The sequence below is a fragment of the Pocillopora verrucosa genome, chromosome 13, assembly GCF_036669915.1.
Source record: "Pocillopora verrucosa isolate sample1 chromosome 13, ASM3666991v2, whole genome shotgun sequence".
In the NCBI taxonomy this organism is placed as follows: Eukaryota; Metazoa; Cnidaria; class Anthozoa; order Scleractinia; family Pocilloporidae; genus Pocillopora; species Pocillopora verrucosa.
The window spans coordinates 14,256,786-14,283,412 of record NC_089324.1 but is presented as its reverse complement, the minus strand read 5'-3'; the positions used below and the strand labels follow the sequence as shown (position 1 = coordinate 14,283,412).

At 37.5% G+C, this 26,627-nt stretch overlaps 3 protein-coding genes across 4 annotated transcripts; 1 reads left to right on the top strand and 2 right to left on the bottom strand.

Annotated features, from left to right (window-relative positions):
• Nucleotides 1-119: 119 nt before the first annotated feature.
• On the bottom strand, nucleotides 120-6,804 carry LOC131770832 (uncharacterized). Its single transcript, XM_059086562.2, has 6 exons — nucleotides 6,682-6,804; nucleotides 5,885-6,096; nucleotides 4,639-5,083; nucleotides 3,130-3,444; nucleotides 1,876-2,119; nucleotides 120-1,258 (listed from the first exon to the last, which is right to left on the bottom strand). The coding sequence occupies exons 2-6, from the start codon at nucleotides 6,068-6,070 to the stop codon at nucleotides 1,063-1,065; spliced, it is 1,386 nt and encodes a 461-aa protein (XP_058942545.2). The 5' UTR covers nucleotides 6,071-6,096; nucleotides 6,682-6,804; the 3' UTR covers nucleotides 120-1,062.
• Nucleotides 6,805-8,100: 1,296 nt separating this feature from the next.
• On the top strand, nucleotides 8,101-22,529 carry LOC131770787 (glutamate carboxypeptidase 2). Of its 2 annotated transcripts, none has more exons than XM_059086508.2 (17): nucleotides 8,101-8,497; nucleotides 10,143-10,428; nucleotides 11,079-11,201; nucleotides 12,359-12,542; nucleotides 13,152-13,242; nucleotides 13,724-13,819; nucleotides 14,573-14,658; nucleotides 14,959-15,078; nucleotides 16,233-16,315; nucleotides 16,562-16,625; nucleotides 17,040-17,107; nucleotides 17,397-17,479; nucleotides 17,868-17,958; nucleotides 18,299-18,557; nucleotides 19,411-19,492; nucleotides 20,286-20,378; nucleotides 20,999-22,529. In XM_059086508.2, exons 1-17 carry the CDS (start codon nucleotides 8,181-8,183, stop codon nucleotides 21,186-21,188), a joined length of 2,316 nt encoding a protein of 771 aa, XP_058942491.2. In that variant the 5' UTR covers nucleotides 8,101-8,180; the 3' UTR covers nucleotides 21,189-22,529. The 2 variants fall into 2 exon arrangements, with proteins under 2 accessions (XP_058942491.2, XP_058942493.2); XM_059086510.2 differs by lacking the exon at nucleotides 8,101-8,497 and adding an exon at nucleotides 9,417-9,603.
• Nucleotides 22,530-22,758: 229 nt separating this feature from the next.
• LOC131770762 (uncharacterized) lies at nucleotides 22,759-26,451 on the bottom strand. Its single transcript, XM_059086481.2, has 2 exons — nucleotides 25,445-26,451; nucleotides 22,759-24,359 (listed from the first exon to the last, which is right to left on the bottom strand). Exons 1-2 carry the CDS (start codon nucleotides 26,449-26,451, stop codon nucleotides 23,732-23,734), a joined length of 1,635 nt encoding a protein of 544 aa, XP_058942464.2. The 3' UTR covers nucleotides 22,759-23,731.
• Nucleotides 26,452-26,627: the final 176 nt, after the last annotated feature.

The following is a 26,627-nucleotide window of genomic DNA, read 5'->3' as shown; positions in this document are numbered from 1 at the left end:
TTCTAATCTACTTATTCCAGAGAACAGGGCACATCTCACAGAAATTCATTCATAAATAACACCACAAAATAGATTTTGTAGATTTTTAAACAAGGCATTTTATTACGAGAGTTCATTACTCAAAATGCACTTCATTTTGTTAAAAAAAAGCATAACTTTAAGAATTGTTTTAAATTGACTCATCTAAACCAGGATGAGAGGTTCAAAATCAAAGAGATTCAGAGGTTTCAATAACTTTGTCCATAAGAGGCAGCTGATGTTGCAATAGGTGGCTCTGCCTGGAAAGGGGCTGTCAGGAGAACCCCACATGAGAGACTATTCTCAGAAAAACTGAAAGAAGTAAGATCTCTTAAAGGTGGTGGAAGAATGCCAGTTTCTGACTTTTATTGAAACTCCTGTGGATTGTAATGAATTTCAAACAAGCACTCCTAAAAGCAGTTTTCTTGAATCCTTGAATTCTCCACAGGATTATAATAATTTCAGCCTAAAGTGCATGAAAGTTTTTTTTGGCTTTCACTATACCCATTATTGTGGGAGAAAACAATTCACAGTTTATAATTTCACTGTTCCTAAAAATAAATTTTCTTCTGACTTGCATCCTTCACTGAGCTTCAAATATACCTTCCCATTTTAAGTGCAAGACAGGCTTTTTTCAGTTACAAAACACTTATGAAAAAAATATCTAGAGTAACGTCCTCTCTATGTTTTTGATCTGTAACTAAACAAATTTAACAAGGAAACTACAACATCAAAATAAAATTCAGGATCTAAAAGTTAGGACAATAAACTTTTAACAGTAAATGTACTTAAAATAAAGTCTCAAAAAATTGTAAGGAAAATAGGAATTACTTTGAAAAGAATGTTTTACAATTAGATGGAATGAGAAATTCTGAGTCAAATTGGATGCTTAGGCTACAACTTGAAATATTTCAATTACTGCTGTTTACTCATTCGATGAAGCTATGTTACAATCTTGTTTACAAACAATATTTATCAAAGTTGTAGGCTGCCAAAACCTCCTGCAAATTAAAACTTTGATGCAATCTCACTTAAATAAGAACATTACTCAGTAGTCTTAGTGGGTGAACGTTGAATCCTGCTAGATTTAGAAAACATTATCATGAACATTTCTTCTTCTGAGCCTGGTTGTGTTTTTTTGATAATCTCCTCAACTCTTTTGGCAAATTCTGTGTCTTCTCTAACAACACTCTGTGATGTCTTTGTTGTTTTCTTTGGTTGCCATGGTCTCGTGAGGTTTCTGAAAAAATGATTATTAACCTGTGAGTCCTTAACATCAGTTTGCATATTCTCCATACTGTTCTAATACAATTCCTATGGTACTGACAAGGAGAATTTGTCTCATAATCATGATCTTCTTAAGGTGGTGATCATTTCTTTTATTCTCACGACTTGAGTTTTTGATTCAGCAGTGACGTTGTGAGGAGAAAATAGATGCTAGTCAGCCTTAGGGGTTGAAAGGATGAAGCAGTTACATTCAATAAGATTAAGTTATTTAACAATTATAATAACTTGATGTTAGATCATTTGAAGAGGATACCAAATTGGAGATAAAAACTCTAAGCTGACGAGTTAAAAAAATTCTCATAACTTATTTAAGAGATCCTTGCAGCTAAGAACACTACTGAAATAGTAGTTTAAAATAGGACCTGAAAAAATTCAGGCCCGTACAAGATTTTTTTCAGGTCCTATTTTCAACTACTAGTTCAGTGGTGTTCTTAGCTGCAAGGATCTCTTAAATTTGTTTCTTCACCGCAGTGCAAAGATATGAATTTCATATATCTAAAATCATTATTCTCATAACTTGTTGCTGGAAAATAGATGGAAGATGTTTGGGAGAGGTAACATTATCATCACCTGGGTAACACCAGCTGTTCTCCCCTGGCTCTGCGAACTTGAGGGCTTGCTGGAGTGCTGCTACCAGATCTGACAATGGTATCTTTCCTCGGTTTCTTCTCCATTTGGTTAAAGTCAGTCGATGAGTTCACTACAGAACTGTTTGCATCTTCACTCCTCTTGCGCTTCACTGAGCCTGATCTTGAAAAGCTTGTCAGCAGACTGTGACTGGATGATAAGGGTGTGCTGCATACAGCAGTGGGCTCTAAAGTGAAAAAAAAAAACAGAGCATTCAGGATGAGCAAAGAAACTTACCAAGTTTAATGAAAAATCTACATTGTACAGGTAAGCATGTCACTTTTGGACTGCTATTTCATAGTTTAGTATGGTTCACAAAGTGTCACATAACCATCTTGATACTAAGGAAAAAAAAAACATTATTTTCTAATCAATCAACAATACTGTGAAATAAGAAAATAATTATTATAATTTAATTTAAATGATTTATACAAATAAAGCTTTGTCTGTCTATTCCCAAGGTAAAAAAAGTAACATCTGTACTCCAGCTGAGTCAGACCCATTCAGTTAGCGCTTATTCTGGTTTCTGTAGTATGAAGCAACAAGGAGTATTATTACTCTTCCCTGGATGGGATGCCAATCCACTGAAAGGTTACCCCCCTGCATTTCACTAAGCTTTCCTTACGATTTGCTGCTATGCATTGAAACTCCTTGGGGGAGTCAGGCAAGAACAAGCCAAAAAAGAACAAGGATCCATAGTTAACTTTTTCACTCCCTGAAATGTCCTCAGAGGAATTTCTCCTTAAAATATCACTTTTTTTTCCAAACAGAAAGTTGATAAGAAGAGGAGAAATATCAGATATCTGGAGTATAACTGGTTGGAGAAAAGCTACAGGGAAAAAGTGTCTCAGGGTTATAGGCAATGGACAAGTATCCAATGATTGACTGAGAGGAGCAGAATACTTCTCTAGGCAGAGTTCTCATTAAAAGACAGAGTTGGTGTATATACCAGCACCTGGATATTCAAGAGTCAGTACCTGCCTCCTTCATGTACGACATTAAAGAATTCATATTTAGTTTTTTAATTTTTTTTGTGCCAGGCTTCTCCCAATTACAGATGTCTGAGATTTTTAAAATATAACAAGCCCCATGCAGAATCCAGGAATAAACAGGAACATTTATCAGCCACTCTGAGTTGGCCATTACAACTTAAAGTAACTGAATGCTTGGGAGGACAAGAAATGGTAACAACCTTACCAGCATCATCGGGTTCTTGTGGCACAGCAGAAGAATGCACAACTCTTGAGCTACCTTTGCATCTTAATGCTACTTCATTGTCCCTGACACAGCTTCCACAGATATAGTTGTCATCACAGTCTTTGGGCGTCATCAATCCACATGGCTCCAAAACAAAAGGGACTCTTTTACCAAAACTGTTGGAAATCATAGCCTTCCCTCCAGAAAGAAAAATCTTCTTCCACACGGCCTTGTTTTCCTGTTTAAAAAGGCCTTCAACAACGCACCATTTGGTACAAGTATCCAATTTAGCTTTCTTTGTGTCACTGTTTTGACCTGTAAAGGTTATAAATCAATGTAATAACTTAGCTATCTGTTACTTAATGAAATTTGCAGACTAAATTCAGTTTTCTGAGAATGCTTCATATTCCTGTTTTCCATGCTGATGTCAATATTATTGTTCAAGCACATTGAAGCTTGACAGAGGGAATCTCTCTAAAGTATGTGCCACATTAACAATGTTTAAAAATGTTACAATGTAATTGATTCACTTGGCAGCTGTAAGCCTATATGAAGCACTTAAGAAGCTGCAGTTGCCCTGAGCTAAGCCATCAGCAACCCTTACAATATGCATCTTTTGTGTTTTAAACTTCCCACATATTTCATATTTCAATGAATACGCATTGACACATGAGCTAATTTTTTGATGATGGATATAACTTTTTTTGTTTATCAAGTGTTTGTAGGCCATTGATAAGCTAAGTTGTCTATGCTGTAAGCACTAGTTACTACTTCCTCTTAAATCTTTTAGCGATACAGGTAAGACAATCATGTTTTCAACCCTCTACTACTTAACATCAGTATAAAGGAGTAAGTTTCTAAAGAAACTGTGGTGCTGCATCAGTGGGAGAGTATAGCAGGTAGTTTAGTGTTAACATCTGAGTTGAAAACGTAAATTAGCCACTGTAAAGGGTAAAAAGCTGATGTTTCAAGCATTAACCCAATCGCTCTGACGAAGGGCTAACGCTCGAAACGTCAGCTTTTTAACCCTTTACAGTGGCTAATTAATGTTTTCAACTCAGTTGTTAACACTAAATTACCTGCTTAACATCAGTATACATATTCTCTGTACCATTCCCCACACATTTCCTAAGATGCTGACAAGAAGAATTTTTTTGGAGAGCTCCTTCACTTTGTGATAATCTCTTATATTCTTGTGACTTTAATTGTGTGATCCAGGGGTGATATTGTAAGAAGACATTAGATTTGAGTCACTCCTTGGTGCTAAGGTTTAGTTTGGAAAATGAGACTATAGATAGCACGTGCAAAATTTTGTCTGAATGCTGTCAGTCACACACATGTAGGTTCAAACATGTCAGGTTCTCATGCTACAATGTAATTCTTTATCCATTAAATTAGCTAGATTTTCAGGGTTTCTAATTATTGGAATTATAGAAAATATGTTGCAAAATTAGGTTTTAGTGTCACTTAAAATAATTTTAGCTGTTACACATTTATCGTTTTACTGACCTGTGGAAGGTGGGTCTGTGCAGTTCAGGTCTTTCAAAATTCTGCTTGAAGACAAATCAGGTTTAGACTTTGCTTGCTCTGCATTTGCTTGATCATTTGCTTCTACTGTGCTGTCTGGGTTGACACACCCATTCACGTCACCTGCTTGAAGGTCTACATGACTACTTGGAGAGTCACAGCTACTACTATCATTACTGCTAATATGGACATGTTCATCTGTGGGAATTTGACTATCAGCTATTTCAAAAGTAACATTGCTTAGTTTTTTGGGTTCATTCACTTCCTGTACATGACTGTCAGCTTTTTCAAAGGTAACATTGCCTGGCTTTTCAGGTTCCTCTGTTTCTTGGTGAGAACTTGATGACAATGGTTGTTCCTCTGTATTGTTGTTGTTGTTGTTGTTGTTGCTGACATGTTCTTTAAGTCTCTCAACAAGCTCAGTATTCTAATGAGACAAGGGAGAGACAGAAATAGAGTTAAAGCTCTCCTGTCAGTTGCTGACACCTTGTTCATGATCTAGTCTTTACTTCTTTCACCACTAAGATCTCACAAGTAATTCTCCTTACCTCTGATGTTAGCTACGAGGAATTTGGTATTAGATCAACTAATAATTCCCTAATTAATATTTTTCTTTATTCTTGTCTACTTGATATTGATATCGTTGGGTGAAATTCTGTCTTAGTCAATCATGGGATTTAAAGGGTTAAATATAGTGTGTGCTCTGTCAATAGGCATAACAAAACTGTCAAAGTTTAGCCATCTATTGGCTTGGACCTGTGCGCATTTTGCATTATCATGAATTGAATTGAAGAAATGTAAATTTCAGCATTAGTTACTGTACCACTTTAAGAGTTTTTATAAATCATTCACTTAACAGGGATGAAAATAATTTCTTAACAAGGACGAAGTCAGATTTTTCCATACATGTGTGCATTTCGCATTATGATGATGAATTATCAACTGAAAGACTTAGATTGAATTAAGAAGATGCAAATTTCAGTATATTAACACTTTAAGAGTAAAATCATTCACTTTGAAGGGGTGAAAATAATTTCGTAACAAGGACAAAGTCAGGGATTTTTTCATATTTTTCTATTTGGAAATATTTTTTTTATCTATAGTAGGAAATCACCCTTTTATCCCACTAAGTTTTAATTTTACTTATACCTATAAAGAGAAAACTGTCTGTAATATAACTGTTACTTTAGGTCCACAGAGGAAAAGATTCATAAGGATAATTTCTTGCCTTTCCTGAAGCTTTAAGTCCAAACCGTTTGCATAACGTCTGAAGTTGAGGTCGTTTCATCTCTTCAAACTTTCCAAGATCCAATATGTGTTCTGATTCATTCAGGGCAGTAGCCGATTCTTCATTCTTGTGTTTAGCGTTGTTTCTTCTTCTTCTGCCTGTCCTTTTAGACATTATGCATCCCATTTACCGGAGCCACCACTCTCATATACCTGTTAAGAGAGATTCAGTAGCAGAAAGTGAAATGTCTGTAAAATCCCAACTAAGATGATTCTACTCACAAGTTTCTGTAAGGGCTCAGGGGCACGTTTCTGAAAAGCAGTGGTAATTGCCAATGAAAGAGCCTTTTTCTTTATCAGTGGTTACATTCAGGATCGAGAGTTAAAGAAAGTCAAGCACCGAATAAATATCAGGGAAAGACACAGCTAGTATTAATTGGTTTAATTTTGGAGCTTTTAATTGCACTGCTATATCGTTTCATGCCTGCAAAGTTTTTTTTCAGGAAATCTCAGAACTCTAGGATACCCAGTTCTCAATAGCTTTCAAAGAGGCAAGTCATCCAGAGACCGAAGTTCATCGTACATAGAAAAAAAGAGTGAAATAGTTTATCGACTGAACAAGAACGGCAATCAACATGGCGTCCATGGCGACAATTTTTATCATCGTGTCGACGCAATCATGAAATGTTCGACCTTTCATTGTTTGAAATTGAGCAAAGAGGAGGAAAAAAAAGCAAAATTGCGTTCATCTTAGCGATAAATAAAAGACAAGTGTATAACAATACGAAAGATTCTCACCGTATTTATGAATCTCTTTCCGGGTAATTTCAAAAAAATCAAATATCGCGCGGATAAATTGGTTTCCAATCTTCTCGTGTACTCGGATAGTCACCAATCCTCCCGGTTCAAATGAGACGATCGTAATGTACACATTGCTGAGCAAGTTATTTGAGCTAAAAAATAAAAAGTAAAATAAAAGTAAATAAATATTAATAATGATAATAATTTGTTCTTATAAAGAAACGCTCCCGCGATACGTGTTTCATCTTGTTGTTTAGGGAATTAAAATATTCTCTGAAATTTTGGGTTAGAAACTGTATCCATCGTTTTGTCATGCACGTGGATCTCTCCTATCTGAAGATAAAAAAAAGAAAAAAAAAACTTCAAAGGACAAAACTAAAAAAAATGTTGCGCCAAACATAGTGGTGTCCTATTAGATAACTTATGTATTAATTATTAAGAATAAAACCCATATCTTGTGGGACACAGATTTTGTTGTAAATTAAAGCAGATGAAAGATAACTCATTTCTAAATAGCAAAATTTCTTCATGTATCTTCTCCATAAGCCAGGAAGAATCCCGAAAGAAAATTTTCAATCAACAAAGTTAATATTGTCACTATTTTGTTCCATAATCGTTATAGAAAACCCAACCTTAAGTCCGTTTTTCATGAGAAAATTTTTGCTTCCTAACAGCCGTCCGAAATGTCGGTCGTTTGTGATTAAAAATTAACAAGAAACGAAAGAATGAAATAAATAAAACATGGAAATCATGTACAAAAAGTTCTTTCTCTAATACAACTCTTCCGGCAACAAAGTGAATAGAACAAAATTAAACGCAATAAAAATGTAAAACAGTAATTTAAGGTAAGGCAATAATAAAAAACCTTTTGTGACTCGCTGGTAAGATTTGAAGTCAGTTTAAAGCACCATAGTGCAAGAATCTCCCTCTATTAAATGAAGACTAAGATTGAGAAATACTGTCCTTAAAAGGTTCAGATAGTTATTTCAAACATCTCGACTTTTTTCATTTACTATGTGAGTTTTTGCATGTTACAACTTAATATTGGTAATGAATTTTTCGTTCTCGTGTTACACTTAATCGGGATTAACAGTTAGAGAAATGATTGGTTTAAAATGAAGAGTCAATTAGGCAATGTATCAACCCCATATGTTCCAGAAGACATGAAGGCCCCCGAAGAGTGAAAAAATAAAATTTTGCCGCTAAAACTCTCTAAGCTTAGTCTCGTGCATTAGAAAAGATGGGTGTTTAATGGAATAGTCACTTATATATAAAGAATCATGATAAATCTAAATACCATATAATTTCGTGCAATGTTGGATAAATTTGCGATTGCATGCATGATTGGGCGCGCGAGAACGAACCATATGTGACAAGGCGTGGTCGCAAATTTCAATAACATTTGGTTTTCGTCAGACTTTGCAACCTACAGTCTTGATGAAAATTCCCAGGATCAATTGAAATTTCTTTGAATTTGGCCACAAAGGGGTAATCTGATGGATAAGCTTGACACTTCTAACCTGATCGATGCCAAAATGGAGCTACACCCTGAGGAGGAGAGCCTTGCGCAGCCCATGATAATTCTCAAAAATAAAGGGGAAAATCGGTGTAATGTTATACGAATAACAGCCGTTGTAATAATAATTGGTGTTGTAGCTGCGGCATTTATTGGTGGGTATATGGTACGAAAAACTGTATTTAAATGTAAAAAAGAAGGCAGTGGCGATGTTCCGTCGTCCCCGGCACCTTCGCAAGTTCGACTGCAGGATATCTTGGCAGAAATGTCTGCAGATCAGATCAAAGGAAATTTAAGGTTTGTTCAAACTATTTACATTATTGCATCTTTTGAGAGCAATCAATTGACGATTAACTGAAGCTTAAAGATCGACGTTTTCTCATAAGAGCAGGTGAGAAAAAACAATTTATTTTTAATCGTTTCTTCTCCAAGCAAATTTGTTACAGTGTATCAGTTATTTTCTGTGCGTGATGCACAGAAACAGAGTTGGAAGCGGTTTTGTGACGCGCTCTACTTCGATGGAAATGCGTGTTTAAAAATTTTTGCTTATCGCACAGCTGGTAACACAGTATGTAGTCGATCTGGAAGGGTTGTCAGCAGATAGACTCATATCGAGGATGCACGAAGCATGTAGATTATTTTTTTGGCACCTTCTTGACATGTACGTTTCGTGCATGACTAGGCGAAGGTGCAGCCAGGTTTCAGCTTTTTCTGCACGGTTTATTCACAGATTTTGTTTATATCTTCCTATCAGTTTTTGATGGAGCCTAGAAATACACTTTAAAAAATACATCAATATGGACTTGGGCCCAAATGAGTTTTTTTCTTTCCATTTTTGCGAGTCAAATCCCCCTTCCTCCCTCCCTATAAGTAAACGACTTCCAGTCAGTAAAAAATTCTTACTAACCCTTTAACTCCTAAGATCTGATTGTTAATTCTCCCCTCTAGCTGCAACACATTTCCTCATAAATTAATTATGAGAATTTGGTGTCAGATCAAGATAACAACTTCTACCTGATAAGTTTTGAGTATTCTCATTACCTGTTTGCTGGATAATGTATGGATATTATAGGAAGAAGTTACCTGTTAATCACTTCTGGGAATTAAAGGGATAAAAATGATTGTTACATTTTTTAAATATGTTGAAAATATATTTTTAAGCCATCATTCATGTTGTCATATCTTAGCCATGCTCAGATGTTTGACTTGAATTATGCTCTGTATAAAGCATGAAAATATTGCATGTTTTAATTCTTGCGGTTGTTTTGGTCAGAAATGTCCCCTGTCAGCTTTAACTCTTTACTCCCTAACATCGATATGCATATTCTCCATACTACTCCCTAGACATTTCCAAGGGTTTTGTCAAGGAGAATTTGCTCAACAATCAAGAGCCTCTCTAGTTGGTGATCATCTCCTTTATTCTCATGACCATAATGTTTGATTCAGGGGTGATATTGTATGGAGAAATTAGATGTTAGTCACTCTTAAAGATCAAAGTTTTAGAATAAACTTCTGCAAAAAAATCTGGTAGAATAAAATGACAAAAAAGTGTACCATCTTCACTCTTACAGTGTGCTTTGTATGTTAATCAAATCCAACTCACTTGAAATATCCATTGTGATAATTTCAGGAATTAAATGTTGTGTAGCTCACAAGGGTACAAATGAACATGCTGTGAGACTTTAAAAACTGAGTCAAATAAAAACAGATATTATCAGGTGACTTTAAGAAGAAACATTTTTGGTAGGATTTTTTTAATCAGCACTGAATAAAATAGTTTTATATAGCTCATCAAAGTTAGCATCTGAATAAAAATGCTGAGTTTTATTCATATTGGCGGACTTAAGCCTTCTTTTATTGCAAATGAATTCAACCAGGGTGTAAAAAGTTATTTCTCATAGTTTTGCTGATTTAAAGGATGATCGTTGTTTTTTTCCCTCAGGAATTTGACCCTTCATCCTCATCATGCGAGCTCTAAAAGAAATACTGAACTAGCGGAGTGGATCAAGGAAAGATGGGAAAGTTATGGCTTTGAGGTCAAGTTACTTCAATATAATGTTCTTCTCTCCTTCCCTGTCGAAGGAAAAATTAATGGAGCCAAACTTTACGATGGAAGTGGAACAGTTAGGTTTCAAACTGCTGAGAAGGAGAAGGTTATGGAGGAATCTGAAAATTCATCTAATGCATTGCCTCCTTTCAGTGGCTATTCACCTACTGGCAAAGAAAAGGTAACAAACTGTGCTAGTCAAATGAAGTGCAATTATGGCTGATTTATGAAAATTTTCTTGCCATTATTTTCTTAAACTTTGCTTAGAATTAGGCATGGAACATTTTTTTCGAACAGCACTGCTTCTGGAGGGTAAAGCAGACATTTATGTTAATGAAAAAAATGTCAGTGGGGTAGACAATTAGAATAAGACTCTAATTACCCATGTAGCTTCATGTACACGATAAGATCTACAGTATATCAGTGTATGGCCCTTGTTTGATTTCTTTGAATGCAAGAAAATCTGCCTGAAATATTAACTGGGAAAAGCACAGGGAGCCCTTTAATGTTGTTTATTCACTCCTTTTATTTAGCCTTTTTTTCGTCTTGATACAAGTTCCTGCCAGAATTTTTGTAAACTCAGGATAGCACTCCATAAAACAGTTCAATTCAAGAAAATTTCTATTTTTCTTTTCACTTCACTTTTTGCAGGAATTGTTTTTTCAAAATTCTATTGCCTAGTTTTCCTCCATTCCTTTTTTCTCATCCAAACAATCTAGAACTTGTGCTTTTATCAAAAGTAATTGCAATCCACACTGTAGTTTAAACAAGGTTAGGTTGATGTACGTCACTATAACCTTTACATGCAGTTTGATCTGTATTGCCTTTCAGGGTGACTTGGTTTATGTCAATTATGGAAGACGTGAAGATTTTAAACTACTGCAAAGTATGAACGTCAACTGTTCTGGGAAGATTGTCATCGCAAGATATGGGCGTGTCTTTAGAGGTGACAAGGTAACAGATCAATACAGGGTGTAAGGCTTGATAAGAAGCAGGCCGTTTGACTTGTACAACTAATCTTTATAGCGAATAAAGGGGGTAAGTTCTATAGAAATTGTGATGCTATGTCAGTGGGAGAATATAACAGGGTAATTTAGTCCTTTAAACTGAGTTGATAAATGTAATTTGGCCACCATAAAGAGTTTTAAAGCTGACATTTGGAGCGTCAGCCCTTTGTCAGAAACAAAGGGCTATTGCTTGAAATGTCAGCTTTAAAACTCTGTATGTGGGCAAATTTACGTCATCAACTGAGTTGATAAAACCAAATTACCTTGTAGTGAGTAGTGTGGTGAGGCCCACCCAGGTGGGTCCAGTGGTTTTAGTTCAGTGAGGGGGAGGGGGAAGGGGTTATTGCTTGATATGGAATTGCTTTTAATTCTCATGACCAGTGAAATTACAAAATTAAAACCACATGAATTTTATGCTCTTTGCAATATGTGAACCTCAAAGTTGTTTATCTGATTTTTCACGATACAATATTTCAATTTTTGATGTACGTGGAACATGCACAATTTCCCCCCTCCCACTTTGGCCCTTCTTTAGTCTTGACTTTCTGATTGCTGGTTTTTTTTATCCATGGTCAGTGTATAAATAAATGAATAGGAAATGAACTCAAAGATAAATGAATTGGATTTGGCAGTAGACCTCCACAGAGTGGTTCTTCTCACTCACTCATACACCTTATTAGATTAGAATTGTATCTTATTGTGGGAAACCACAAAACGCAGAGAAAAAATATCAAGGTATAAACCAGTAGTAAGCTTAACCCACTCGTGACATTGAGTGTAAGGTTCAAAGCCAAGTCACAGTGGTGAGAGGCACCCTTACCCAAGGGCTATGGCAGAAGAGATTACAGAATTCTCTGGTTACGCTGCAAAATTATCTTGGTAAATTTCAAGGCAGAGGCTATTTTATAGTTAGATTAGAAGAATTATGTGCAATGACTTTACACCATTCTCCTGCGATTACATTATGTAATGCAATCTCTACCTACCATTACACCATTCCTGCTCTCTCAAAGATAATACCATGATAATGAGTATGGAAAATTATATGGAAAATATTGGGTTCAGGTTGCTTAATTTGAATTGAGTTCTATTCCATATTCTCAGGTAACTAATGCACAGAAGTGTGGAGCAAAAGCTATCCTGATATACAATGACCCTCACGATTTTGCACCTGTCTCAGATGAGGATCTTTTTCCGCATGGCTGGTGGCTACCAAGATCAGGGGTGCAGCGTGGTTCAATCCTCATGGGCACTGGTGATCCTCTCACTCCAAGATATCCTTCTAAAGGTGACAGCTTAGTATTCATTTATGTAACATGGTCGACTGTAATACAAAGTACATGTAGGTGCCATTAGCAGTCAAAGGCTTTACCGCATGTAAGGGCTCCAGGAGCAACAAGTATTTGGAATAACCAATGCATTTTCCAGAATAGGTGGTGCAATGTGCTGGTTGCTGCCTTATTTTGAAAACCCTGATATTAGTAATCTTTTTATGTTAAAAAAAAGGACTGTTTCCCTCCCTGATCATGCCCAGTGCTTAACAAGTTACCCTTGAAACTGCCAACTTGTCCAAACATTCTGTTCTTTTTGTTGTCACCTCTTTTAACCCTTAAACTCCCATGAGTGATTGAGACAGAATTTCTCCTTACAATATCAATTCACTACCAACCAAGTAAGTGATGAGAATAAAGAAAAATATCAATTTGGGGATAATTAGTTGATCTAATACTAAATTCTTTGAACTAACATTTAAGAATTGTATGGCTGGCAGTCAGGAGAATTACAAATTTGATCTGGGAATTAAAGTGTTTCCTGAGATTATTTTAACCTTCTCTGGATTTATGATTAAAATATTACTCCACAAATGTGAAAAACAGTTTTTGACTTTTTTTAACAGATGGTATTTATCGGAAAAGTTCAGATGAAATCAAAATGCCATATATTCCTGCTCATCCAATTTCAGCTGAGGATGCAGAACACTTTCTGAGGTCTGTTGAGATTTTTGTCAAACGTGACTTGTTATCCAGTTTCTCCAATAACTACCTATGTGCAGGTAGATTATAAGGGCTGTTAGCAAGTTTGGAAGTAGAAGGCTGACAAGAAGTAGTATGTAACCAGGTATTTTTGAAGATGCCATGTTGTTTTGGCAAATTGCACCTTAAGCATGGAACTATCCTTTCAGTTAGTATATATGGCCCATGTTCCACAAAGTTTTCACCAACCTTTGAGAAAAATCTACAGGTGGAGTTGAGCATCCACTTCCACTCAAAACTGTGAAATTGCTACTGTAACAGTAACTTTACAAATTTCAAAGATGGTATTTAAATAACTGTGCAAATTTTCATCATCAATTCTGGTGTATGAAGTTTAAGTAGTGGACTAGTGAGGGCCATTTTAGGTGGCAGTTATGGTTTGACACACCTTGTTAATGGTATTTTCTTTTGATTTTACCTGCTCTGACTCTTATAGCCTGCTTGGAGGAGATAAGGCCCCTGATGACTGGCAAGGAGGATTACAAATCACTTATCGACTGGGACCAGGATTTACTGGTAATTACAGTGACTGGTAAGTCAGCTGTAGGTCTTATTTAAACTAATCCTTCACACCCTAGCATCAGTATGCATGTTCTTCGCATTGTTCTCTGACCACTCATTTCTTAATGTAACAACAAGGCAAGTCTGTTTTTAAAACAATCAGGAGTCTCTTTGGTCAGTGATCATTTCCTATATTCTCATGCCCTTAATGTTTGATATAGCAGTGAGACTGTTAGGAGAAATCAGATGCAAATCACTTAAGGGGTTAGAGGGTGAAAGAGTCTGTATTAGGTATTTAGGTAGTAAAAAGTGGTGCAAATTAACCAGCAGAAGGACACAAAGGTTCATCCACATCAGTCTTTTCTAATGAAATGGTTGGAACAAGGTGTATTGGTTTTAGTATGGCACTGGTAACAGAATGGTGATGCAAAAATCATTTTGGTTTGGAAGTTTAATTTCAAAGGGTGCAAAATTTGAGGTGTGACTCAACTGTAGCGTGAAGAACCATTACAGAATAGTACAGATAAAAAAAGTATAGATGAAACCTCTTGTGCACCAAAATGTTACTTGCTTTTTCAAATAATTTGAAAGTATACCTTTGACATACGTCCTCTTATGTTTGTTTTTTGTTTGAGCTATTGGTATTATCACATGAACTCTAATGTTGCACTGGATAAACTTGACACAGCGCACCAGTGACACTATATTTGAACTGGATATTATGAGAAAAACCGAAGCTTCTCTGTTACATACATGATAAATTTATGTTTGTGTGATTACATAGGAAAGTGGAAGTGGAGACCAACAACAACCACACGCAGAGGAACATTACCAACGTCATTGCCATCTTAAAAGGATCACTTGAACCAGGTATTTGAGAGAGGTTGATGAAAAGCTACTCATAACTAATATTGGGTTCACTTAACCTACCCTACAGACGCAAAATCAAATTGCGCCAAAGCTAAACGCATGCGCAAACGTTATTCAGCTCTGTAGAGCAGGCAGAGTTTTTTTTTTTCGTACTCAGCAGCTGCTCAGCGTTGTACAACAGCTGGTCAGAACTGGACTGCTGTAGGAAACTAGGTTGTCGACTTCATCCTAAATAAGATCTTAAATTTTTTTGCTATAAAAATCGTTTTCGTTCAAACTGAACTTAATCTCAATTCTTAGACAGGTTGGTATTGTTAGGAAACCACAGAGATGCTTGGGTGTTTGGCGGAATTGATCCTTCCAGTGGAACCGCCTCCTTGATGGAGATTGCCAGAGCTCTGGGGAATAAGTACAAACAAGGTTAATCAACTTGATAGCGTTCCTAAGTGCAGAAAGATGATACCACGCTCGTAACAAGACAAAATATGTTCCATGTTACCGTGCGTCTGTTTGACAGATGACGTAAAAATGTGTTTAGAACCAAAATTGACGCATGAGGCGAAGCCGAGTGTGTTACTGATGTTTTAAACACAAATTGCCATTTTCTGTGATCTATTACTGGACAGACGCACGGCAAAATGGAATCTATTTGTTTTACGTTAAAGAGAGGCAAAAACTGTGTATGGTGACATCGTCCATGTGTCTGTCTTCCAATACATCATAAGAAAGAACCAATCTGAAGGCGCATAGGACTGCGTACTGTGATTTCACACGATCAACTTGTCAGTGTGTCGCGCAATATTCTATGCAAACCTGGAACGCGGTCTTTCGTTGAAATCGTGTCAAGCCATAACTGAAAGCCAACGAGGCACAGAACTTACACGCAGATAGCGTGTTAAAAGTCCCCTCTGTTGTTTAAGCGTGCAATCGTTGCATTTGCGTGCATGCGTGTATCTTGTTCGATATTCTTTGAAGGGTCGCCTTTTATCAACATCGTCCATGTGTCTGTCTTCCAATACATCATAAGAAAGAACCAATCTGAAGGCGCATAGGACTGCGTACTGTGATTTCACACGATCAACTTGTCAGTGTGTCGCGCAATATTCTATGCAAACCTGGAACGCGGTCTTTCGTTGAAATCGTGTCAAGCCATAGCTGAAAGCCAACGAGGCACAGAACTTACACGCAGATAGCGTGTTAAAAGTCCCCTCTGTTGTTTAAGCGTGCAATCGTTGCATTTGCATGCGTGTATCTTGTCTGATATTCTGTGAAGGGTCGCCTTTTATCAACAACCTGAATGACCGAAGCCGCAAAAAGCCGAACTAAATGAAATATGGCTTGCCTTTAACTCCCAAAAGTGATTGACATGAAACCTCTTCCTACTTTATCCGTCCATTATCCAGTAACAGGTAAGGAGAACACTCAAACTTATCATGCAGAAGTTGTTATCTTGATCTCTTTTCAAATTCTCGTAACTACTTAACAAGGAAATGTGTATCAGGTAGAGGAGAGAATTAACAATCAGAAGATCTTTGAAGTTAAAATACTAAATTGGTGTCTGACTCGTCTTTCAGGGTGGAGACCACGGCGATCTATTGTTCTCTGTAGTTGGGGAGGCGAGGAGTATGGTCTCCTGGGATCAACAGAGTGGGTTGAGGTTTGTACAACAGATGTCTTGCCATTGAATAATTAGTCTGATTTGAGCTGTTTCATATAATTAAAAAACCTTAAAAGTCATCAATTTAACAGTGTTTTTTTTGTACTTGGGCCAGTTGCAACCTGGTGACTTGCGTTTTCAAGCGCTTCAGGCAGTTTGTTTTTTAGTTCTCTTTAGCTCGGAGTGTCTCAGAGTAAATACACTTTTAGTTATCATTAGTAACGTGTTACAATTTTTGTCTTTTAGGACAACGTTCACTTACTTTATCAAAGAGCAGTGGCTTACCTGAATGTTGATTCTCCCATTAGAGGTAAGACCCACGTGAATGTACATGTGTACGTAGTTTAGTGGACTGATACCTGGGCTTAAATACTTGAAACGAAACTTCAGACAAATGGAGACAATCGCATGGCGAACGCGAGGTGAGTGCGAGTCGAACGCGTAGTGAAAGTGAGGAGAGCCCACGGTGCACGCGAGGCAAACGCGAAGAGAGAGGAAGGGACATTTTTTTCCAGCACTTCCCTTGACACGCGTGTCTCGTCTTTTGCGCTTTCCTTACACTCGCCTCGCGCGTGCCTCTACACGACCGTAAAACGCTAAAAAAAAAAACACCTTTCCTCCAGGGTCCTATCTAAAAACTGCAAGCTCGACAAGGAATGACTTGCCGCAGTTTTAGGGTCGTTTTTTTGTTGACATGTTTATTTTGTCATTTGTTTTTCTCTAGGAAACTACAGCCTTTATGTTAGAGCCAGCCCTCTCTTGCATCAGGTTTTGTTTAACGCTTCAAAACAGGTAAGTCTTTGACATGTGTGTTTGTTAAAAACAAGGCCGGGCCAATGAGAACTCTCTAAAGCTATATATCAGACAGATCTTGAGAGTGCTTGAGCACATACAGGTTGTAACGGCGGTTTAAAACATCGATCGTTTATGGCCTTTTTAGGGGGGAATTTCTTTCCACCAATGGAGCTTAGAACCCTAAACTTATTGGAAAAGAGGGTCGTGGTATAGCTGAGGAATTTCGATGAAGAGACTGCCACAATATAAGAATAAAGTTTAAGATAATTCCTCTCTTCTCTTTCAGGTGAAAAATCCTATTGATATTAGACAATCGGTTTATGATAACTGGCTGGATAAATTTCCAGCTGCAGATGGGCTGAATCCAAAGTAAGTAACAGTTTACATGAATTAAATTTCGCCCCCTTATGTACTTTGTATTTACTTTTTGCGTAATGGTATCCAAGTACCAGCAAATTTTCAGGGAAATATGACGAATTGCTGGGGATGGGGGAACTTGCTATGGATCAGCAGTCCACCCCGGAGGAGTAGCGATACCCCCAAATCGCCCCATACTACAGGAACCGTGTTACTCCACCAGTTGTAGTCCCGTAGTATTTTTTCGCCGAAAACGACGTTCTTGTTCAAGTCCCCCCGCGTTTAGTTGACGTCTTCTTCGTTCTTTTCGTCGTGATTGGTTAAGCTTCCTATTGTGAAGTGACATAACGTTTCTGTTTATTCCGGTCTGATCATCTCTCCTTTATCTTTTTGTTCCAAGGGTTCCTCCTCTTGGCTCTGGCAGTGACTATTCTCCATTTTGTCAAAGAGCTGGAGTCCCTTCAGCGGATATCCGATACGTTTTTGACATGGTATGCACTACTTAGTTTAAACTAGACGCATATCGGCGCATACTCGCAAGCTTATTGCACTTGAAAATGTCATTTCCGTGTGGAATTTTCCATTGGAAAGACGTGTAAGGCATTTAAAAAAATATGTGGAATATTCTGTCCCTTCCGCTCAGGGTTTATACATGCATTTCACTTTATTGAAGCCTACCTGTTGAAAAAAGAAAATTGGATTTACACATGCGCCTTACAGCCACGACTTTGATTTGCGACTCAGAATAAACGGTCCCCGTTTAGGAACTCAGGCCACCAAGAATGTTGCCTTTCTTCTTTATCAATTCCTTTCCTCAATTTTTTTTTCTAGTACCAGTTTCATAACATCTCTGCGTACCCGACATATCACAGTATCCATGATACATTCTACTACGTTAAGAAGTTCGTGGATCCGCAGTTTACAACCCACTTAGCTATCGCACGAATATGGGTCAGTACTGCATTCCTATTGGCTGAGACTCCTGTGCTGCCAATCAACTGCTCGGACTACGCCGTTGCCCTTAACAAAGGTTTTCACGACATAAATACAAAATATGGAAAATCTCTCAAACAAAAAGGAATTTCTCTAAGTAAGTACGTACATTGTGATTTCTGTCGTGGCTTTTATTTGGAGCGTGAATTAAGAAATGGTTAGCCTGTAGCATGCGATCATCGAGTTATGGATGCATGCGGGAGGTTGCTAAGCACCTAAGATGCTAGAGTAACACTTGGCTATCACCTCGTGCGACTCTTACGCTTCTTTCGTGCTTAGCAACCTCCCGCGTGCATCCATAACTCGATGGTTGCTCGCTGCACGCTAACCATCTCTTTTGTAATATTGAGACTTTCAAACATCTTTCGTTTCGTGTAGAAAAAAAAGCGAAACAAATATATTGATGGGGCGTATCAGCCGATCAGAGCATAATAGTACTTCAGAGCATAATCGTACTTCATGCATAACAGTGCTTCGTGGAGGAAATTATCTTTTGCGATCGAAACTTGACATTAATAAAGCGTTAATCTCCTGTTTAATTGATTGTCGAGAAAACAAAACCATACTTATCGTATTGGCAAACCAGAACAAAGGTGACAAATCAAAAAGAGCCACTAGGAGCCTAACATGAAAACAAGGAAAGCGCGTTAAGCGCGGGAAACACGACTGACCAAGGCAAATTGGTTTTAGCTCTATATACGTTGGGAAATCAGTGTATTTATTCCCCTCAATTCCTATATCATGGCTGAGCACTTCACTGTAAATTACTCAAATTTACAGTTCCCCGCTTTAGTTCAAGTGTAGGTCGTCTGTGAAAGACTTCACACTGGTCTATTTTCGCATGGCGCAATTTTTAGGAAAAAGGCCAGAAATTTTGTTGAACTCTCTAGGGTTCTCAGAACTTCCATTGCAGAAATTTTCCTCGAGTTGAACTCTGTTATTCGTTTCAGAATACTTGGAGAAGGCTGTCAAGAAGTTTGAAGATGGAGCTGAAAATATGCAGTCACTTATCGCCAATGTAGACCTCAATGAGTAAGTAAAAACTCCTTTTCTCTCTGTTAAAGGAGTATTTTCGTAGGCTACGGTTCGACCGAATAGTGCAGAATTAATTATCCTTGCCATGGCATGCATAGGAGAGTTTCGCACCACCACTTAAGTGTAAAGTGATGTATCGTATGTCTATATTATTTATTTCCTATGCAGTGATTTAAAAAATATATTTTTTCTGTGCTAAAAGAAAAATTTTTAGAAGAGTTGTTACTCTTTCTGGAGAGTTGTTACTCTTTCTGGAGAATATACAAGTCCATCGCAGTAAGTTTCCCCTCCCCCTGTCCCTAAGTAATGTCTGGCTTTTCAGAGCTAATTTATGACCCAAAGGGAGGTAATCCTCTCTCCAAGCTCAAAAATTTATTATCTCTACTATTTCTATCTACAATCCTCTCTCATATTTTCAGCAAATGTGCCATTTGATAGGTTGAAAATAAAAAGCAAAAGTGAAAACAAAACAAAATCAAAAATTTAATTAGAAAACAAGCTCAAACTTCAAGCTTTTCGCCTGAACCCGTGTTCCAAGGCTCTGACGAAATTAATAACAACGCTGCGAGATGCACAAGATGTTTGTAAAGAGAAACCCTGTTGGAGCAAAAGTTTTTGGGTTAAGGACATCCGAGTCACAGGCCAACCAGCCTTAGGTCAAGAATTCACAAGCCCATCAGATCTTTCCATGGAACATTCTAGTTTAAGGCTAATCAGCCCAATAGTTCGTAAAAGTAAATGTAACTCTCCGATGCTGATCAGTACGCCTTTTTTATCTTTTCTTCTCAAGCCCATGGAAGCTTTCCTTTATCAATGACCGTTTGACAGGACTGGAAAAGAACTTCCTTAACTCTGAAGGACTGCCGGGAAGGCCTCTTTACTGGTGAGTGGTAATAAAATCAGACATTGCGAATGGACGAGTCCGTCAGGCAAGAAGTGACAAACTACTTGACACTCTAAGACCCTGAATGCGTGAGACCATCTTCGTTACGAGATCTTGTGACAAATCTTATCGCTATCGATGTCAATCCTTCGCTTTTGTTGGGCCATCTCAATCTTCTATTGACTTTCCTCAAGTTCTGAAAGGTTACGCTGCAAAGTACGCCCAATTACTGGTAAAAAGGAATTTTATTTTGCTTTAGTCAATTATGGTGGATTAGCAATCGCGAGCTTAGGAAATATTTCTTTCGTCTGTTAGGAATTCAAAGTTTTGCAAAATAACAAGACTGCTACTTCCTTGATATGGCCTACTCAGTGTTCTGTATAAGAACAGGTGGACTCCTCATACTGTTCTTTAGTTACTGTGATAGTCTTTTCGCTGGTACGCGTCAAGCACGTCATTACCACGCGTTAAAGAAGGCGGGCACATGTGCGTAATTGAAGGCATTGTTTCTCGCGTAAGGGCCTCCGCTTGTAAGCGCTTGTCTGTAGTACTTGTGTCCTTTTCATTTATTTCTTTGCGGCCCAAGTGTTTGAATAACGTCTTTATTCTTTTGTTCGTAGGCATTCAATTTTCGCCCCTAGTCTCTACAACTCTTACGCAAGTGCCACGTTCCCAGGCCTCCACGACGCCTTAGTTGAAGCGGTCAACAATGGCCCACATAATGGGAATTGGGTGGTTGTGAAAGAGGAGTTATCAGACACCATAGTAGCCATTGAATGGGCAGCTCAGTTTTTGAAATCAGAAGTTTAGCTAGCTGTTCCTTAACGATCCTGAAGTCTATACTGGAATTGAAAAGAATTTTTCGTACAAATTAATGGAACAATATTTAACTAATATTTAAATCCATACTTTTTGATTTAATATTATCATTAATAATATTTTTATTATTATTTCGTTCATAGAAGCCTAACTTGTGTATAATTGGGTTAAATTGTTGTGAATCCAGCGACACTCCAAAAAAATGGATAAATATTGAATTATTTCGGGGACTGTTTGAAAAGATACTATCTTGAAAGTATTCTAATTTTACTTAATACGTACGTATAATTATATTTGAGTGTAATATTAGTTTTGAATTTTTTTAAGGACAAAACACAATTATATCAGAGTTCAGCGTTGATTTTTCAAAAATTTTATTTTATACGTCTCGCAAACTAATATTCTAAACGCTGTTTTTCACATTTTGCGTTCATTTATCATTAAAAACTTACATTTCAAAGTTCAGTCATTTCAGAACATCTTTCAGTCTTCTCTCCCTTTTTACGTAATTTTATTTAAGTCTTTTTCGTTATTAGTTTCTAGTTTTAATGATTTGTGTTTCAAAACGTTTTTGTTTTTTGTTAATGAATTTCGCCTTTTTCTGATTAATTCCTTGGGTTGCAATTGTTGGGTTGCTTTGTACTAGTTAACTTGTAGACGTGCCTGAGCAAATTTGCACCAACCCCCTCCCCTAACTCAACATTAATCGTAACTTGTCATTAGTTGATTGTTGTTGTGTTGAGGGCGGAGGGTTAGATGCTCAGTTGCTCTGATACTTACATTGATTTGGAAGCTGAATTGCGTAAGCACTCGAAATCGACGTATGTATATATAAATATATATATGTAATTTAGTGTTAACTGAGCTGAAAACAGAGCAATTGTAGACGCACAAAACGTCAGCCTTTAGACTCTTTACAGTGGTCAATTTACGTTTTCAACTCAGTTGTAACACTAAATTTCCTGTTCTACTCTCCTAACGACGCAGCACCACAGTTTCTTTAGAAAATTACCCCCTTTATGTATACATATACATGCACGGAACACTGCTTCTTATTCAGGGCATGGCTAAGGTTGCTGGGACACAATTTTCCCTAGATTCTTGTCTATTAGTCTTAGTATGATAACTTGTGTTAACGTATCGCACAAAGAAAATTTATGCCTGGTACGATTGTTGAACGGTGATCCATGCTGGATTGTGGTCATATACATGCGTTCAAGAGGATAACTATCGACAGCTGTTATCTTAACCTTTAACAACCTAACATTAGTATGCATATTGTTACGGTATAAACTTACCGACAGGAAAACGCTACAATTCCACGAACTCAACTACTTTATTAAACAGCGAGTAATGTTCTTAACAAGGAGCGACTCTTCAAAGTAATACAATACTTATCGTTAATAAACTTAATTAAGCGCAAAACGGTTTATATCTTAGCTCACCACTGACAAAATCTCACTGCTGTCTCCAAAGTCCTTTGAAACAAGCAATCCTCTGCATTAACTCTCTCTCGGTATAGCTTTCAAAACAGTCGTCGCTACAACGATAACATCTACTTTCTACTACATAAGCGAGTCTTTATTCATATATTCACAAAGTGTTCTGGAACATTCCAAAAGCTTACTTAAGAACTATTTTAGTATTACATAATAAGTACGTGACTTGATAAAATGTTCTGGGAAGTTCTTCGTTATGCAAGTCAGCATGACTCAACAGTTTGGAAATTTCTATAAGCAACAACAATTACCCATAACAATATTCTCCTTACAGTTTTTTATACATTTCCTAAGGTGCTGACATGGAGAATTTGTTTACCAATCAAAAGCTTCTTTTGTTGGTGATCACTTCCTCTATTTTTGTGACCTCAGTGTGTGAGTCAGGGGTGATATTGTAGGAGAAATTTGATGTTAGTCATTCTTAGGGTTTAGAGGGTTAATCAATAGTATCAGTCTAGAAAGTTTTTCGATTGAGTTTAGTAAAATCAAAACCAAAGTAATTACAACATCCAATCAGAAGATATCTTGAAGAGCCAATGAGAGCTGCCCAAAGCGCGGGAAAACGCGGGCGGCCAAGTCCTGGTTGTTCTTAGCTTTGCTTCTGATTGGTTGAGAGAGTGGCGTCAGTTTTCAGGAGCAATCACAGAGCGAAGGAAAGCCACACCAATGCAGTCACGGATTATGAAAAAACTGGCCATAATGTTTTAAGAATTCAGTAAATCTGATGGAACGACCATTTCTGAGTTTGATTTATGGTAGTGAGGTTATATTTGCGATGGCGGGGATAATTGTGTTTAGAGGAAAAATTTTGAAATCAGTTTTATCAATGTAGCTATGTATGTTGTGTTTTTTTTTTTTTAGTTCGTCAACCCATTCTCTTCCACAGGCGGTTCACGAATGTACGTCCATTTTTTCAGCAGGGAGAGGTCTGGGCACGAGGCAGTCTCTAGTTCGTTGAAGTTCGTTCGCACGTCGGTTTATGTTAGGGCGGTTATCTGTTTATCGTGCACTCTTCATTGAAAATCTAGTCGCTCGTTATCCGGATATGTTGGCTCCCTCACTCGTTATCTCCTCCGCTTGTTCACTGAAGAGGCTTCTCAGCATATCAAGCTGTTGTATCTCGTTATGTAGAGACTGCAGCTCACATTTTCGTCTTGCTCTTTGTTCCAATTTCTTTGCTTTCTCATAATCACCTTTCCTGAAGGCAAGCAATGCCTGACAATAGTTGTAGTAAATTTTGCTTCTCTCGGACAATCTCTCGATTTGTCGAGATGAAATACGGCTCAAAACAGTCCCGGCGACATCAACGTCAGATTTTGACACTTCTTTGGCAATACCATGCTGATAATAACCTAAATGAACCAGAGCATTGCGCAATGTCACTTGTACCATGGTAACACTCTTATCAACTGAGACTTTCCCGCAAAAATCGAGTGAACTGTTCAAATGAAACAGAACGAGTTTGCGATCTTCTGTGCTGTTCTTGCTTCTAGATAAGATGATATTTGCTTTCACGTTGTGTATCTCTACAAAATCCTCAAAGCATTCCCCATCTCTTAGCATCTTATCTGCTTCGTCAGCCTCTCTCATAGCTTCGTCGTCGTTTCCCATGTCATGTAAAACGAATGCCATACATATTCTTATCCTTGCATGTGCTAAAAACCTAAAAATTAAAACAAAATTAATCATTCAAGGAAATGACTACGTTTTTGTACGCTGTACGAAATTCTAAAATCTCATTGGTCAATACGAGTGCATTTAATAGCCTATGTTGTGCGATCATCATGCGTTCATTATTCCCCTTGTTAGTTTTTATAAACGATATAATGGTAAATGAAGAGATCAATTTATAATTAGTTTGATACTTAAAGAATGATTTCGGAATAAACTTGAACGACACGTCTTTACATTCATACTGAGACCACGTAATTCAATAATTATAATACTGGATTTTGGTCAACAGCCGCAATTTCTTAACAGAACAACGGGAGTAGTGTCAAGAAGCCTAGAGAAGATTCTTGTTTTCCTTTTTAAACACTTATTATTTATCTTAAACTTCCGAAAACCTTACGACCTCGGACCTTATTTATAGTAGCCGATTACATCATACTTATTTCTGAAACACTATTTTTAGCAGCAAGAACATTCTAGACACTAATTATGACATATCCTGAAAATAACTCAATAGAATGTTCCGGAATATGGAGAAGATTCTAGCTCAGCTTATGCGATAGCGTTATGGTTAATCAATGTTCCATTGATTTCTGGAGACTTCGTTACAGTAGCAAAATTGCTTTACAATAGCCTTTTTGTCTTGCATTTTCCTACAACTTGATAGGTTGCTCTAAAAAATTTCTTGAAATCTGATTGGTTGTTTTGTTTTAGTGTTCCATTCTCATTGGAAACTTATCAGGTTGAAGTTTTTATCTCGATCTGACACCAAGTTCTCGTAACTTATTTACAAAGAAGTGTTTAGCAGCTAAAGGGGAGAATTAACGATCAGATCTTGGGAGATAAAGGGCTAAGTATTAGCTTGGGCTGCTCTAGTGTCACTCTAGCCGTTCAGTTAGTGAAGAGGAGCGAAATTAACGAACGGCGCGTCGGTACTGGGCGGTGGTTTCGCTGTATAACCCTTCCCAGGCCCCCCTCGTTCATGTCACTCCGCCATTTAATTTCGTTCCTCGTTTTGCTAACTGATATATGAGCATAGGTGTGAATTTCTTAAATTTCATGCTTAAACGCACATACCCGTATTCTCTGTTGAAACCGCAAGAGGACTTCAGGCCATCTAGCATCTTCAGCGAGTCTTCCTTTCTTGAGCGCTGGTTGAGCGCGCAAGCTGCTTGGATTTGAGCAAATATCTCTACATCCCTATTGCCGCTAAATCCTTGCAAAAACTTCTCGAGATCTTCCCAGTAAAAATTGAAAGATAATGAATTAGATTTATCTATCAGTCTGATGTACCTTCCCTTGGTGAAAATGTTTAGTTTCCATTTTGAAGGCACTTGATCAATAGAAGTCGTAGCCAATTGTTTGGCGTCGTTCCTTCTGTGGCGTTCTGAACTTAAATTCCTGGTCTCATCCCGTGGAGTTTTCCTTTTGTGCCCAGGTCTCTCTTCAATTTTTTCTTCTAATGTTTTCACAACCCTTTCAAGCGACCGCGAGTGATCATGTTCGTTTTTCAACCATTTTTTGTAGTTTAGAAGTTCGTTCGTGTTGAATTCCCTTTCAGTCAGCATTTGCTGAAGATTTTCAACAATCGGATCAGATTTTGAAAGCAAGCCTTGAACAGCTGTTATTAAAGTCATCACGCTTGTCTTGAATGTGGCGTGAGATATCGATGCTCTTGCAGCGTGCGCCGACATTGCATTTCTAACCCTTCGAATTTGATGTATAGCGTTTAAAATTCTCTTCCCGTAGACTGTGCCTCGAGTGGGACCAAGAGCGTGCGAGTAACTTAGAGCAAAAACTAGTGTGGTTATGTCCCAAGTTTCGATGTTCCCGTTGGACAAATGATTCTTGACATCTCGGTAATCATTACAATACACCGGATCAAAAAGTCGAGAGTGATGCGGTGGCATCTCTTCCGCTAACAGTTGTGATCCACTCGAAGTGTCATTTTGCCATGGAGAGGAAGCATAAATCTTATTCCATTCTTGTATGAACACCTTTCTCAGTGCTGCCGTCGAATAATCATGAATGCATTTTGTGAGCCGAAAAAAGTTTAGATCTTCGCTGCCATAAATCACAGACATCTCATTGAAATTGCCTCTGTCAGCGGATTTCTTCAAAGGAAATGAATTTTAAATCGAAAACGAAAGTGCAAGGTTGAGTGAGTTTTCCGTTCTTGAAAAGGTCTTCCAAAAAGTTATTACACACGTATACGCAATAGAAAATTTTACTTTGGGATGAGCAGACTTCAAATAACATG

Excerpts from the sequence above, each read along its gene's own strand:
- LOC131770832 (XM_059086562.2), bottom strand. The coding sequence starts at position 6,070 with ATGGGATGCATAATGTCTAAAAGGACAGGCAGAAGAAGAAGAAACAAC. Across the intron at positions 5,084-5,884 it reads GACTTAAAGCTTCAGGAAAG|AATACTGAGCTTGTTGAGAG; the intron begins GCAAGAAATTAT and ends TTGTCTCATTAG. Across the intron at positions 2,120-3,129 it reads ACAAGAACCCGATGATGCTG|AGCCCACTGCTGTATGCAGC; the intron begins GTAAGGTTGTTA and ends TTTTCACTTTAG.
- LOC131770787 (XM_059086508.2), top strand. The coding sequence starts at position 8,181 with ATGGATAAGCTTGACACTTCTAACCTGATCGATGCCAAAATGGAGCTA. Across the intron at positions 12,543-13,151 it reads TCCAAGATATCCTTCTAAAG|ATGGTATTTATCGGAAAAGT; the intron begins GTGACAGCTTAG and ends TTTTTTTAACAG. Across the intron at positions 14,659-14,958 it reads AAAAGGATCACTTGAACCAG|ACAGGTTGGTATTGTTAGGA; the intron begins GTATTTGAGAGA and ends CTCAATTCTTAG.
- LOC131770762 (XM_059086481.2), bottom strand. The coding sequence starts at position 26,451 with ATGTCTGTGATTTATGGCAGCGAAGATCTAAACTTTTTTCGGCTCACA. Across the intron at positions 24,360-25,444 it reads GGTTTCAACAGAGAATACGG|GTTTTTAGCACATGCAAGGA; the intron begins GTATGTGCGTTT and ends TTTAATTTTTAG.